The sequence below is a fragment of the Trachymyrmex cornetzi genome, unplaced genomic scaffold (genome assembly GCF_001594075.2).
Source record: "Trachymyrmex cornetzi isolate Tcor2-1 unplaced genomic scaffold, Tcor1.1 scaffold247, whole genome shotgun sequence".
NCBI lineage: Eukaryota > Metazoa > Arthropoda > Insecta > Hymenoptera > Formicidae > Trachymyrmex > Trachymyrmex cornetzi.
In genome coordinates this window covers 426,179-439,514 of record NW_017297134.1, presented here as the reverse complement: position 1 = coordinate 439,514, position 13,336 = coordinate 426,179, and the positions used below count along the sequence as shown (strand labels likewise).

Here is a 13,336-nt window from a genome sequence, read left to right as displayed (position 1 = left end):
TGTCTTAATTAAACAATTTTTATAAGTATCGACACATAATTGATTAATTTCCTGCAATTCTAACGCAGTATTGACTCTCATAGCCTTGTTTATTATATATTAATCCTAATTTGACATTTTTGAGAGTTCTATTTCGAATTTAATTATAAATTTATTTTAAACGAGACTATGAATAAAATATTATTTCAAAGCTTATTTCTTAAAATCCACATATTTATTTTAATATTTCCTATATTACTGGTAGATATATTTAACTTGTAATTTTTATTAGTCTGCTTATTATAAATTAATTTTTATTTTTCTTTTTAAAAACAATATAATAACAATATGATAGAAGCACTGTACAGTTAGACCATTAGCTCAGTTGGTTAGAGCGTCGTGCTAATAACGCGAAGGTCGCGGGTTCGATCTCCTCATGAGCTAATTTTTTTTTCAATATTATATCTTATTCATTCGATTAATATATGGGGCATTCTTTCTCAAATCAGCCACCCCCCTGCGCATTTTATTTTTAAAGATAAAATTTTTTTCGAAGCGTCAAAATTTCCGCCTAAACCTCAATTTTTTGATGCCGTATGGTGTTTTTTATTTCCTTCTTATGGGTGTGACCATACGTTAAAAATAATGCTCAGTGTTGCGTACGAGGCCCTCGAGTACCCCCGTGACCCCAGCAACCGGTGACGAATAAGCCGCAACAATAACATCGGGTAAAGCTAAAGTCGAGGGTGTACGTGATCTTAGCTGATGTCATAAACTTTTAAAAGACATATCTAGGTCGCGAGTATCTTTTATCCTAATTAAATCATTAAAAAAAAAGCTCTCTAAACGTTATTTTTGCATTTTTCAAGTATTTTGGTAAGTCTGAGCATTATTTTTAACGTATGGTCACACCCATAAGAAGGAAATAAAAAACACCATACGGCATCAAAAAATTGAGGTTTAGGCGGAAATTTTGACGCTTCGAAAAAAATTTTATCTTTAAAAATAAAATGCGCAGGCGGGTGGCTGATTTGAGAAAGAATGCCCCATATATATGTTTATTTTGAGAATTCAGATTTAATTTAATTATTTTCTAATTGGTGCATATATTTATATCTTTTTTTAATCTTTAAAAAAATTATGAGTATTTTTGCACTACGAAGTTCACATCGTTTTTGTTTCATTGCTTTATACATATAAAAATATACATATTAGAACATATTTTATTTTTTAACATGTGATTGTGAACGTAAAACATTTTTCATCCTCAATGGCACATTTTCGGTCCAAACTCCAAATTTTCAGTTTACTCTCATTAAACGTAAGACTTAATCTTGATTAATATCTGTATGTAAATAGAAAGTGTAGTTAATCTATTCTTAATTTATTCTCAGAAGAATAAATATAACCCCTTCTTGTGGCAACAATCGTGGCATTATGCCAAGTCTGTCTGTTCAAAGAAAAACAGTTTGAAAGAAAATATTATTGAGGGTTGTAACAGACGATCAATATCAACTCTATCAAAGACACCTGAGCATTATGGTGAAATTTATTAAAAAATTTATGGCTCACACATTATATAAATAATAAAATAAAAAAAGCTCTGTGCTTCTAACATAATTATTTCAATATATCTGAACAGGAGTAAGGAAAAAAATATGTTTTTTGAATATTCAAAGAGCATCATCATCGACACAGAAGAAACTTGCAGAACGGAAATTGTCCCTTTGGGAATATGTGTTTGGTCCTAAGAAATCCTCAAAGAATTCTTGTGCTCGCCAGTTGACTAATTGTCAAGAACAGCCGCGTTCCAAGAATTTGCGTTATCAAATGGCACCTAGGAATGTGATCTACATCGATCTGATTAAATTGAAAAATACAAGATTTACAAAATCGCAGCCTAAGCCTCCACCCTCGTACAAACCGCCCAGAGCTGTTTTGCTGAACAAGGCGATGGTAGAAGGTTTCCCTGAGGTAGCAAAGAACATTCAGTTACAGTATAATATAGTTACATTTTTCACAAGGCTATTTTAGTATTTTTCCAGATTTGAAAATCATTGACAGCTTAAGGAAAGGAGATATTATATTTTATACTTTTTATAGACATAATTGTAATGTGTTATATGTGTTTTTTTATTATTGTAAGAATGCATTGTTGATTATTGAAAGGACGATAAAACTTGCGAGGGTAAGATGGTTACACCTACAACGCCCAGAAAACCATACGAAGAAATGAAGCCGAATTCAAATAGTTTAAATGCCAAGAGAACCACCGATCAGCATCAAAAGAACATTAGATCAAAGAACACTAAATCATATCCTCCAATCTTTGAGAAATCTCGAATGTCGATGATACTAATATCAGATTCGGCGGAAGCTCGCGATATTACAGCGAAGATATTGCGTCAGGCGATGGCACAGGAAGAGCCACGAATGCATTCAAGAATTAAGCAACTCAAAATTTTAATGAAAGAGATGTCCAAGTCCCATAACATGCGTCACAAATAGATCCAGAGTGTAAAAATTCCGATAAATAGTTATAGGTATATAAATAATAAAAATCTTCGTGAGATCTTTAATTCCTTCAGTTTTTTCAGTTTGATAAGTCCGATAAGTTGTGTAATATAGATACGCAATGAATAAATGGTTCTTTTACACTCTGAAATTGTGCTTCATATATCCATACGTCCATATATACATATATAATATAGAGAGACACATGTAATATAATATAAGAAAACTATAAAATTCAAGATATTGAAGGAAAAAAATTTTTTAAAAAGAAGATTGAAATGAAAGACTAAAGCCTAATATTCTACAACCCAGTCAGAAATGTTAATTATCATTTCTGATTGGGAATGTGCTTTTTGTTTTCTGTTTTCTGCTTTTTGTTGTTTTTTACATTTTGTCTTTTTGCTTCTTATCCAATTTCTTGTTTTATGTCGCCCGAGATAAAAGTTAAGCCTATATATTCTACAATGTGCTCTTTGCGCGTTTCCCGTTTCTTCCGAAGTTCGTTAACTTGTATCTCGGGCGACATAAAACAAAAAAACGGATAAGAAGCAAAAAGACAAGATGTTAATAAAGCCTATTCTACAAAATGTGCTTTTTGTTTCCTGTTTCTTGCTTTTTACTATTTTTTACATCTTGTCTTTTTGCTTCTTATCCGGTTTTTTGTTTTATATCGCCCGAGATAGAAGTTATCGAACTTCGGAAGAAACAAGAAATATAATTAGTAGCAAGAAATGTAATTGTCGATAAAATGGTTGTAAAGGAGGAAAAAAACAAGAGGTAAAAAGCAAGAAATAAGAAACAAAGAGCACATTGTAGATTATTAAGCTTAAGGCGATGCTAAAGCCTCCTGTTTTACCACATTTCCATTCGGTGAAAAATCTCTGTATTGGATGTACGGATTGTAAAAGTACGCACAAACAGGACCTCAGCTGCACTGGATTTCATGAGAAAATCGAAAAAAGTTTCAGATTCGTTAAAAATTCACTTACTTTTGGCTCGTACAGCTGTCACCTCAGATATATATTTACTTGATATAAGAGTTTTAGAATCCATATCTTGAAAATAAGCGTGCAGCTGAGGTCATATTATTGAAACGAACGATATCGAGTTTGTAGAACCAAGGCTGCTTTCCTTTTAGGAGACACAGTCGACACAAATCGACACAAGTGTCGTTCTATCTTTGTCACTCTCTGAATATCAAGAAGGATAGAACGACATTTGGGTCGACTTGTGTCGACTTGTGTCATCAAATGGAAAGCAGCCTATGATTGAAAGTCTAGAAAAGAAATATTTCCACCGAATAGAAAATACGTGCAGTATACAGGTGTTTTGCGAAGCTGGAACTGTCAACAGAGCCGAAATTCCGTGTAGCAGTAGTTGCGCGGTCTTGCGATAGATGGTGCTGGCATATGTTAGATAAGAACAGATGTATGCGTTTGAGTAAGACAGAATGATATATATTATATAATATAATGTAAAAACTAAATCAAAGATGTCACCACTATTATCGAAATTGGAATTTAAAAAGTCTGTACTATCGACCTTGATTAACTCCGACCGTGACTCCAGCATCCCCTTAAAAAATCAGAAAGAACCGCAGATCTTTATGTGGTTATCGACCGTGACGTTAACGCGTTATAGGATAATCATGCGTGCCGCTAGATGGTTCAGCTGCGGCTGCGAGCTGCGAGCTGCGAGCGAGCTAGCTATAGGCTATAGCTATGCGCGACGCGGCCCGCGCGTCAGTTTGCTTTGCCCGTTGATTGTTTTATTATTCTCTCTTTATTGTTATCTGTACTATCTGTAAAAAGAGAGTACAATTAGCGAGTCGCGCGCGAATATCTTTCTCGTGGTCACGAGCAAACTCGGTAAACGCCGGAGGAATTAACAATACCTCGCTTCCTGTCGTTATCATCGGACGGGTCGGTCTCCCTATCGGACATAACGGACATAACCGTTGTATCGATCCGACACACCGCTGCCTAGTCTGCCCGCCTGCCGCAGTAGTGTACACGGTAAGAGGTTATGTTGACTTCTACGATTCGCACTGCGCGATCCTCATTCCTCAGCGATTTGCGATTGCCCGGTATAAGGTGCGGTATATAAGGATTGTAGAGATTTAGAGAAACGGATTGCATCTTAGTATTGCGTTTTGCCGCAGAAACAATTGGTAAGAAAAATGGTGCTCGCTTCGAGACGCTCGGTGACAATTGCACGTGCAACGGGTCGTAGCATCGGACTCCTGGAACGGAGCTCCTTCTTGCCGTGAAAAAAATATAATGCTCTGTCGAATGTCGTTGTCGCTCCACACCAACGTGGGCTTCCTCCGCAGTGCCGGCCACGGAGCAGACTACAAATGTCTTGTAAAGGAACTGCCGCCATCACTGCATGTACATCGAGACGACATAGTCGCGAGAGGATTAGTTCCGAGAGCGAAGGAACGGAATGCGCGCCCGTTGATGCTCTTTCGTCGAGAACGGAACAAGTCGGTAAGAGGAATCAAAGAACAAGAAGAAATGAGAATTGGCAACAAACGGTGACTGGAAAGGGTGTTGACGTTGTCGAGACGGTAGCTGACTTTGAGAAATGGCTTAAGATGCGTAGCACGGAACCACCGGTGCCGTCGAGTATGGATTTGGACGCAACCAAGATGGTGGAGGGCGTAGACCGATATCTGGGTGAAGAGGTGCTATCACATGGCTGCTTTCTGAGCAAAGATCCATATGGTCTGTCCATCGACATCGATTTAGCAGACACCAAGAAGCTTAATCTGTCGTCAAGCTACGATCCGATACTACAGGATCTGACGCACAGCGAGAACCGATTACTGGAACCACCATGCGAGAAGGTCGTTGATGAGTTTATTCTACCAGAGTTCCAGCTGGATCATTTGGATCCACTAGTGACCCTCACACCGGATGACATGATAGTGGCTGGTGAGATTCTACCGTCTGCGAGCAGCCAGTCAATGATAAGTGTAGAAAATCACGATGTCAAACAAAATACTCCAAAAACAGGAGTTTCTGTGCAGAATAATGAAACACCCTGTGAGAAATCCACACAGGTTACTCTCAATCAGCTACCAGTGAATATAGTTGTGAACGAAATGGAGGATGCAAAGATAGAGCAGGAAACTGTAGTACAATCTTCAGTAAGTTCCTCGGAGCTCTTTATTGGGATTCTACCACCGATGGAGGAGAGCTCGTCGAATACCATGACAAATTCCATGGAAATAGATACGCGTGGTATGGTAATAGAACAATTGAAGAAGAAGAAACTTGAACCTCGTATTATCAAGAAACGTCGACAGATGACAGAACGACTGGAGAAGAAGCTTGATAAGCATATTAATGGCAAAAGCTTTGCAGTTGACACAGACTCACAGGATGGCATGATGGCTGTGGTCGCTATATCTACTGACAAAACCTCCAACATAACACAGATTGTTATCAATACTGGCACAGAGAAACAAATCTATCAAGGCAAGACTTCGGAATTGATTGAAGCAACAGGCAATTTTCCAAAATTGCCCAAGATAGATACCTCAGCCGCAGTTTGGAATGGCACAGTTGAATATTGTACCAATAGTAATCCAAGTAATCAATATGAAATTGTTATATCTAATGCACTGGAGGAATTAGGTATCACCACCGATACCCTGCAACCTTTGTGCGCTACTCAACACGACAAGGTGTGGCTCTGTCCACGAGACGGCTGCAACAGACAATTTAGTAGATTGTACACTCTGAAGGGCCATTTGTTGGCCCATTATGGAATTAGACCGTTTAAGGTATTAAAAAGATATGATATTTATTTCTTTCTTTAATCTATTTTGTCGCAGTGTGTGATATAAATTTTTTGCAGCAAATAAAATAAAATAAAACTGTTTAAAGTTTATTTTGTGAACTAGCTCTTAAAATTATTCGGCATATAATCGTGTTCTTTTTTTCATTTACAATTGTTTTAATTGGCTATATTTTTGCAGTGCGACTTTGAGGGCTGCACTTGGGCCTTTTATTCAGAGTTCAAGCTGAAGAGACATAAGGAGACACATCTGAAACGCAAGAATTATGTGTGCGAGGTGGAAGGTTGCAATCGTCGTTTCACTACTGTCTACAATCTATGGAGCCACGCGAAGTTACACAATCGTCCTAATCGGATCGTGTGCCAGGTGCCAGACTGCGGTGAGAAATTTCAAACGAAACGAGCGTTGGAACTACACATGAAGTCGCACGACCAACGCCATGCACCTTACGTGTGTCAGCATGAGGGTTGTGGTAAACGTTACTACAGTAGCAATGCATTGACGTCACATCAACGATCACATAGCTATAAGGAAGTGGACATCAAGTGTTCATGGCCGGGTTGTGGCAAGATTTTCGACAAACCTTGCCGACTCAAAGCGCACATGCGGTCTCATACCGGCTATAAACCCTATCCCTGTACTTTTCAAGACTGTACGTGGGCTTTCTCATCATCCAGTAAGCTTAAGCGCCACCAAAAGAAGCATACAAACGAGCGTAAATTTGTGTGCGACGTGCTGGGTTGTGGCAAGGCATTTATGCGCTCGGAACATCTGAAGGAGCACCGGCTAACGCACACGGAAGGCCGCTTTTTCCAATGTTTCGTGTGTGATGCCCGATTCTCCGCCAAGAGCAGTTTGTATGTACACATCAAGAAGCATCAACAGACTAAGCCAGAAAACGTAGCCAATGATATGCTCGAGCGCACTCTTGGTAATCAAAAACGTACGAGAACAAAAGAATCTCATTATTCGCGAGTGAAGCCGTCAAGCAAGTCGAAGCAATGGAACACGGAACTGATAAATGCCGCAGAGACTATCGCGAAGGAAACCGAAGTTGAAAAGCAGAGTACCAGTACATGTTCCCAGGACGAGGACCAAATGGAGTGGCTGTATCGTTGCCCGATAGAGATATGCGGACATTTAATCGGCAGCGAAACGATTCTTCGTGAGCACATGTTAAAAGTACACGGCATACAATGCGACAATTTGTTGACTAAACCGTCTTCAAACGATGTCGACATAGATTACGTTTTATATACCGTGCACAGTTCGCCAAGTTCATCCACTCTCGTCGAAGAAGAACAAATGGTCATGGTGACTCCGTGCGATGCCGTCATTCTTGATACCTCCTCGTCAAAAACAGATCATTATTTGCCAGAACCGGAATCGCCACCTTTCAACACTTTGCTGAAGAGCTCGGAATCGTTCCAAAATGATACGCAAAGTGAGCGGATTGACAAGGAAACTGTATCAGTGAAGGAGCAGGGTTCAGCAAGGACAGATCTAACATATTCTGATTGGTCTAAATTGAAGAAGGACAGTACATCGATGAATTCCATAGTAACGGAAACGTCGGACGTTGTATTGGGCACAAGTGATGATTTGAGCGAAGGTCTGTTGCTCACAGAAGAATTACCGTCGATGTACTATCAGGACGATGTGGCAGGTACGGAATATCAGGTGCTGTTATTAGATTCAAGTCCGCTCGAGAGTGCCAGTAATTTGCGCGGTCTCGAGTGATTTTCGTGATGGACGCAAGTGATGATTTTTGCTATCATGGTCCCGAGTGATTTTTCGTGATGGAGTGCTCTCAACCAAGTGATTGCAGTATAATTATTTGGACATGACGTGATAATCATAAATATTTTAAACGTAGCTTAAAAATGGCATAATAGTGATAATTTTGAATAATGATGATCGTTATTATATTAACATAGCTTTTGTAGTATGTATACGTATGTACGTATGTGTATACATATGTATACATATAAAATATACATATATATATACACTACACACACACATATATATATATAACTTTAATACGATCTGTGATCCTGGAGCTGGCCTCAGCCTGATATTCATTTGTACTACGCGGCTCATAATCGCTTTAAATCGTTATTTTATTAATAAATCGTTGATATTTTTCCATAAAAATCACCATCTGTGTACTTCATTGCTGTCGCTATCCGATTATAACATGCGTTTCGAAGTTATACATAGTTTACAAGTAATTCATTATTCGTCTATTTTTTTTCAGCGTTTCAATTTTTCTTATAATATACAGTATACACACACACGCATGTATTCATAAAATTCTCTCGCATTCATGATCGATACAATTCAATAATATTATATTACGTTATGGAAAGTTTATATTTTTTCTAAAATAGTGACATTAAATTACTCTACAATAATCTCTATAGCAAGTGATAATAAAAAAGTGTACAAAAATGGAATATACAAAAGGATCAATATTTTACAATTCTTGATTGTTTTGTGCTGCGAATTTATCTACATGTGCTATATTTTATCAAACAGTTGAAAAAGATAATTGGCTGCATATACAATAATCATATAAAAGCATCATAATAACAGTTTAGTTAGATAGAAACTCTCGCATGGAACGAATATTGTGTTGAGCTCTATAATAATGAATCTTCCTTAAAATCAAATTATGGTATATTAATTATTTCAGATTGTATGTGCAGCCTTATGTAAGCATCTTGCTTTTACATACTTTTCGTTTAGCATCATATCGAAATTTCTAACTAATTTACAATAAAGACAATCACTAATCTATTAATTATTATATGTTATTAAATCCTAAATTTCGATATAAGAGTATTAAAATATCTATAACCTTGGTTTTGTAAATAATGCTACTAATAATACCACCAGCTGATACAAAAGAACATTTATATACCTTAAATATACGATGTTCACGTAATTTGAATAAATTTAATAATGCGTTTGAAGCAAAGTGTAATAATTTTTATCAGTCTAAATATAACAATGCGTTTAATATTTTTCAATATTATAAAAATAACATGTGAGATAAATAATATATATATATATATATATATATATGTGTAACACCAAATACTAAGTAAAAATATTAATTCGTACAATTCATATGTAATGAAATACTTATGTGATTACTGTTTCTGTTTTCTTCAGTGAAATTTTTACAACTATTTAAAGAAAAAAGAAATACTACTGTTTTACATGAACTTTTACTTGTTCTATGTAAATAGCAAATAATTGAACGTATCCAGAACAATGACGATCATAATAACCGAATTAAAGCGTTCATAAATATTATCAGCTAAGCTTCTATGATATTACAATTAAAATAACTTCTAATATACAAGTAATTTGCGTGGAATGTAGTCTTCATTTGGAAACGATAATCAATATTAGGGATGAGCAATACAGAAAAAAATCTCGACATTTCGTATTGTAACGTATCATAAGTAGAAATATTGATATACCAAAATATCGGTTGAACAATTTGCGATATTGCTGATATCAATATGGATTCGATATTTCTATTTTTTAAGCATTTTATGCGTATTGATCGCAAAAAATCAATCTTTGCAAAAATAATGATTAGATCGTTTTTGAGACTATTTCATCGATCTTTTTGAATAACTATTCCAATCATAGTTTTAAAAAAATTATGTTATTTTTATTTGCAATTAGTATTGTATATAAATATTATATATATAGTACTAATTGGGATATATATATATATATAATGTATAGAAGTTTACACTTTATACACACGTTGTATTCTTACTCTATACACACAAACACACACACACACACACATATATATATATAATATAATATAATAAATAATGAAAGTTTCAATCCAATCTCAAATCTCAATTCGTACTAAATTGACACGGGCTTAACGGTCCGTGTCGGAAGCCCGATATTACTTTTCAAATATCGATACACATCAATATCGAAAGATGAAATATCGGTACAAAATAACAAGGAGAAAAGTCTGTAAATATTTTATCAATATTTAAAACATCGGCGCTGTATCGCCCATCTCTAATCATATACTAGTATACTGATTGATATTATTAGCAATTATATTATTGTTTTTCTAGTTTGCTAGAAATATTGCTAAGGACAAAACTCAAAGTTGTATATATCACTGTTAACTTCCTATTAATACTTTCTCATGTTTACAAACAAGTTGGATGGCCATAGAAAACTCGTCAGAAAGACTATTCGCAGACGCAACCATGTCAAGAAAACACGTTTCATTTCAACTTACCGAATATTAGATTGTTCCATGCTTTGGGATCTTACATTCTGAGGATATTAACAAATATTTCTAAATAAATTTTTAATAATTAAACTACTTCCGTTGGTTTTTCTGGAAGCGGTTTATCATTCGTCATATTTATCTGTACAGGTTTGTTGATTTTCTCGGCAGTCTTACGATAGATCCGGTTTCTGACGTTCGCCAACAAACAAGTGATACAATGCAGCACCGTAACGAATGTGAAACCGCCAATACAAACGAGTGATGTCCGCACCGGCTTCTTCCAATCAAGAATTTTGTAGATGTAGTGATAACCATACTTGTCAAGGCCGCCAGCAAGATAGTAAATCACTGAGAAGATTACATAGAACATAACGATCGATAGGCACCACCAGAAGTTTCGCAGACGGAACGGTATGTTGGTAACAAATAGATCAATCAGCATCAGCACGCTGTTACACACATGCATCATGATATTGAGCGGGTCCACCTGATGGATCGCTGGGTTATATACCGCGAGCCAGTAGCACACCGTCACACCAATTGCCATATTAGTCGTGACAACGTACAGAAACCAGTATAGTCGTTCAGTGGACTCCAGTTTGAGATTGCAAGGATCAAAGCCGGATATCTTCTGCAATCGCCATCTCTTTGACACAAGGATACCGCCAATCAGCGCTTGCGTAAAGCCCAGAGCCATGTCCCAGTTGGTCAGATAGATTAGCCATTTCTCATACTGCATTAGTGGTTTGTAACTGCCAAATTCGAACACCGAACATATGACAAAAGCGGCCCAGACGAGGAAGATGATCCAACGGTAGTACAGATACCAGATGGCCACGTACGACTGGCACTTCGGTTCGGATAGTACACGCGCCTGTGGTGGCTCCTGTTTGGCCGCCTGTCTCCACCTGCGGCCGATCTCTTGGCACCAGAGTTTGCTCACCATTGTGCGGTGACCTGGAATAATGAGAAATCAATGATATTTCTCTTATATTTATTGAAAAGAATGTGAATTAGTGCGCGTCTTAAATATGCGAATTGAGTTTGACAAAGATCAAATTGAATTCGGAGAGGCTGCTAGATAGAACGTACTCAAGAAAATGGACAATCAGATGAAGGGATACGCGTCGAAAAGAAAATTCTTGGAATAGATTCAAGAGATAACGGAGAACCGCGCGCTTACGACGACTCTTAACAAATAACGAGTGGGCAGTCAATTCAACCTGAAAACGGTACATAGCAGGAACATGCAATCACGCTATTCCGAACACAGCGTGATCCAATGATTAATGCTTTAATAAATGTAATTATTCTCCGAAAAGGACCGCGCATTGCTTCGTCGCGCTCGGATGAGCAAGCGCATGTGCAACACGACCACTTCCGCCTTATTACGATCGAACAGAACATTACATTCATTACATTTTTTTTTCTATATACCAGCATAATCAATAATTATGCGCCCCTGGAATATTTTTTTGGAATTTTATCAACATATTTCTAATTACATAATTTTTTAAATATTGAATTAATAAGTGTAAAATACTAATTAATCTGATAAATTAGAAGATTCGATTTTTTCTTCCAAGTTTATAAAATTTTATAAATTTCAAACGTTTTTAGATCTAATAATAATTAACCGTTATTGCAATGAGCATTTGTAATGTAATGACACCTTGTGACATGCTTTGATAACAATGAAACCACGTTCGAAAATCGATTCCACACTTGAGTAATGGTCTCGATAGTTTTTCAGTGGACGACTTACATAGCGAGCATTGTAAGAAGAGTAACAGCAGTCGTTTCGAAGAAGGCAATCCTATGAACGAGAGCACCATTCTCGAAAGATACGGTCGCGATGATACGACAAATATGCGTGATCTGAGAGCACCTAACCTAACCTAACTGTTACCTTAAACTGTCCGATTTGCGTTACAGCTGATCATCAAACTAAACGCGCGAAAGCAAAAAAACATATTTTTTATATAAATATATTATCTCTAATTCTCTCTCACACACAAGGAATGATACAAATACGGAGAATAATGCTAAAATATCCGTATTTACGTGCGAATTTAGTCCTTTTTTCAGAGTAATTAGATGAAGAGCTGAGCGAGGGAATACGCATCTTTCGGCGCAGATTTATTCAAAATAAACCTTTAAATTCTTTAAAGTATCGTTAGGGTTATTATAGGATTATATTTTGACGAAAAGTGACGTGAATTAAATCCGATTCGAATATCGCGTCAAATTGATTGAAGTAAGTCACTTTGCATCTTAATGCGATCGCGTGATTTTCTAATAATCGATTAAGAAGTATCCATATTGAATCGTTAAAATTTGAATTTGTGACTTACTTCAGACTGACAAAAACGAGAGAAGTTTGAACTTTGAATGCGTTCCTTCGACCGACGCCGCAAAGTAACTATGACTAGGAACGCAATAATGAGAGAGAAGATTCAGCGAAACGAGTTTCGATCGCTCGGAATAGAGTACCTCTATAGCGATGAGGAAAATAATTAACGCAGGTAAACATCGCAAGGTGATCCACTATGCGACTGACTTGCTCGAGTCTAATGGGCCTTCTACAATAAGCCATTAGTCATAAATCAGAAGCCAGAAGCTAAAAATTGACGATCAGTGTTTGCCGACATCTAGATGAAACCATCTTAGATGGTCATCTAGATGGAAAATTGGAACATCTCATCTTACATCTAGATTGTGCAAATATAAACCATCTTCATCTTCATCTT

At 36.7% G+C, this 13,336-nt stretch overlaps 3 protein-coding genes and 1 non-coding gene across 8 annotated transcripts in view; 3 read left to right on the top strand and 1 right to left on the bottom strand.

Moving 5' to 3' along the window:
- The first annotated feature begins 349 nt into the window (after positions 1 to 349).
- TRNAI-AAU (transfer RNA isoleucine (anticodon AAU)) lies at positions 350 to 423 on the top strand. The gene has a single exon. It is a non-coding gene; the product is annotated as a tRNA-Ile (tRNA).
- An 805-nt stretch (positions 424 to 1,228) lies between these two features.
- On the top strand, positions 1,229 to 2,489 carry LOC108761287 (uncharacterized). Its single transcript, XM_018507715.1, has 4 exons — positions 1,229 to 1,300; positions 1,374 to 1,521; positions 1,622 to 1,953; positions 2,149 to 2,489. Exons 1-4 carry the CDS (start codon positions 1,250 to 1,252, stop codon positions 2,485 to 2,487), a joined length of 870 nt encoding a protein of 289 aa, XP_018363217.1. The 5' UTR covers positions 1,229 to 1,249; the 3' UTR covers positions 2,488 to 2,489.
- A 1,768-nt stretch (positions 2,490 to 4,257) lies between these two features.
- LOC108761306 (uncharacterized) lies at positions 4,258 to 8,180 on the top strand. Its single transcript, XM_018507765.1, has 3 exons — positions 4,258 to 4,508; positions 4,655 to 6,283; positions 6,479 to 8,180. Exons 2-3 carry the CDS (start codon positions 4,850 to 4,852, stop codon positions 8,036 to 8,038), a joined length of 2,994 nt encoding a protein of 997 aa, XP_018363267.1. The 5' UTR covers positions 4,258 to 4,508; positions 4,655 to 4,849; the 3' UTR covers positions 8,039 to 8,180.
- Positions 8,181 to 10,601: 2,421 nt separating this feature from the next.
- LOC108761302 (protein rolling stone) overlaps positions 10,602 to 13,336 on the bottom strand; it is an 11,630-nt gene continuing 8,895 nt past the window's right edge. For 2 of the 5 annotated variants that reach the window (XM_018507752.1, XM_018507753.1), the window contains exon 2: positions 10,602 to 11,543. In XM_018507752.1, coding sequence (XP_018363254.1) covers positions 10,672 to 11,543 — 872 coding nt within the window. In that variant the 3' untranslated portion in view covers positions 10,602 to 10,671. Of the gene's footprint in view, positions 11,544 to 11,678; positions 12,011 to 12,351; positions 12,523 to 12,940; positions 12,998 to 13,336 lie in introns of those variants that run through there. The other 3 variants (XM_018507754.1, XM_018507751.1, XM_018507755.1) reach the window with 3 other exon arrangements.

Coding starts and splice junctions, on each gene's coding strand:
- LOC108761287 (XM_018507715.1), top strand. CDS start 1,250: ATGGCACATTTTCGGTCCAAACTCCAAATTTTCAGTTTACTCTCATTA. Junction 1,522..1,621: donor AAAGACACCTGAGCATTATG/GTGAAATTTATT, acceptor ATATCTGAACAG/GAGTAAGGAAAAAAATATGT. Junction 1,954..2,148: donor TGGTAGAAGGTTTCCCTGAG/GTAGCAAAGAAC, acceptor GATTATTGAAAG/GACGATAAAACTTGCGAGGG.
- LOC108761306 (XM_018507765.1), top strand. CDS start 4,850: ATGTCTTGTAAAGGAACTGCCGCCATCACTGCATGTACATCGAGACGA. Junction 6,284..6,478: donor ATGGAATTAGACCGTTTAAG/GTATTAAAAAGA, acceptor ATATTTTTGCAG/TGCGACTTTGAGGGCTGCAC.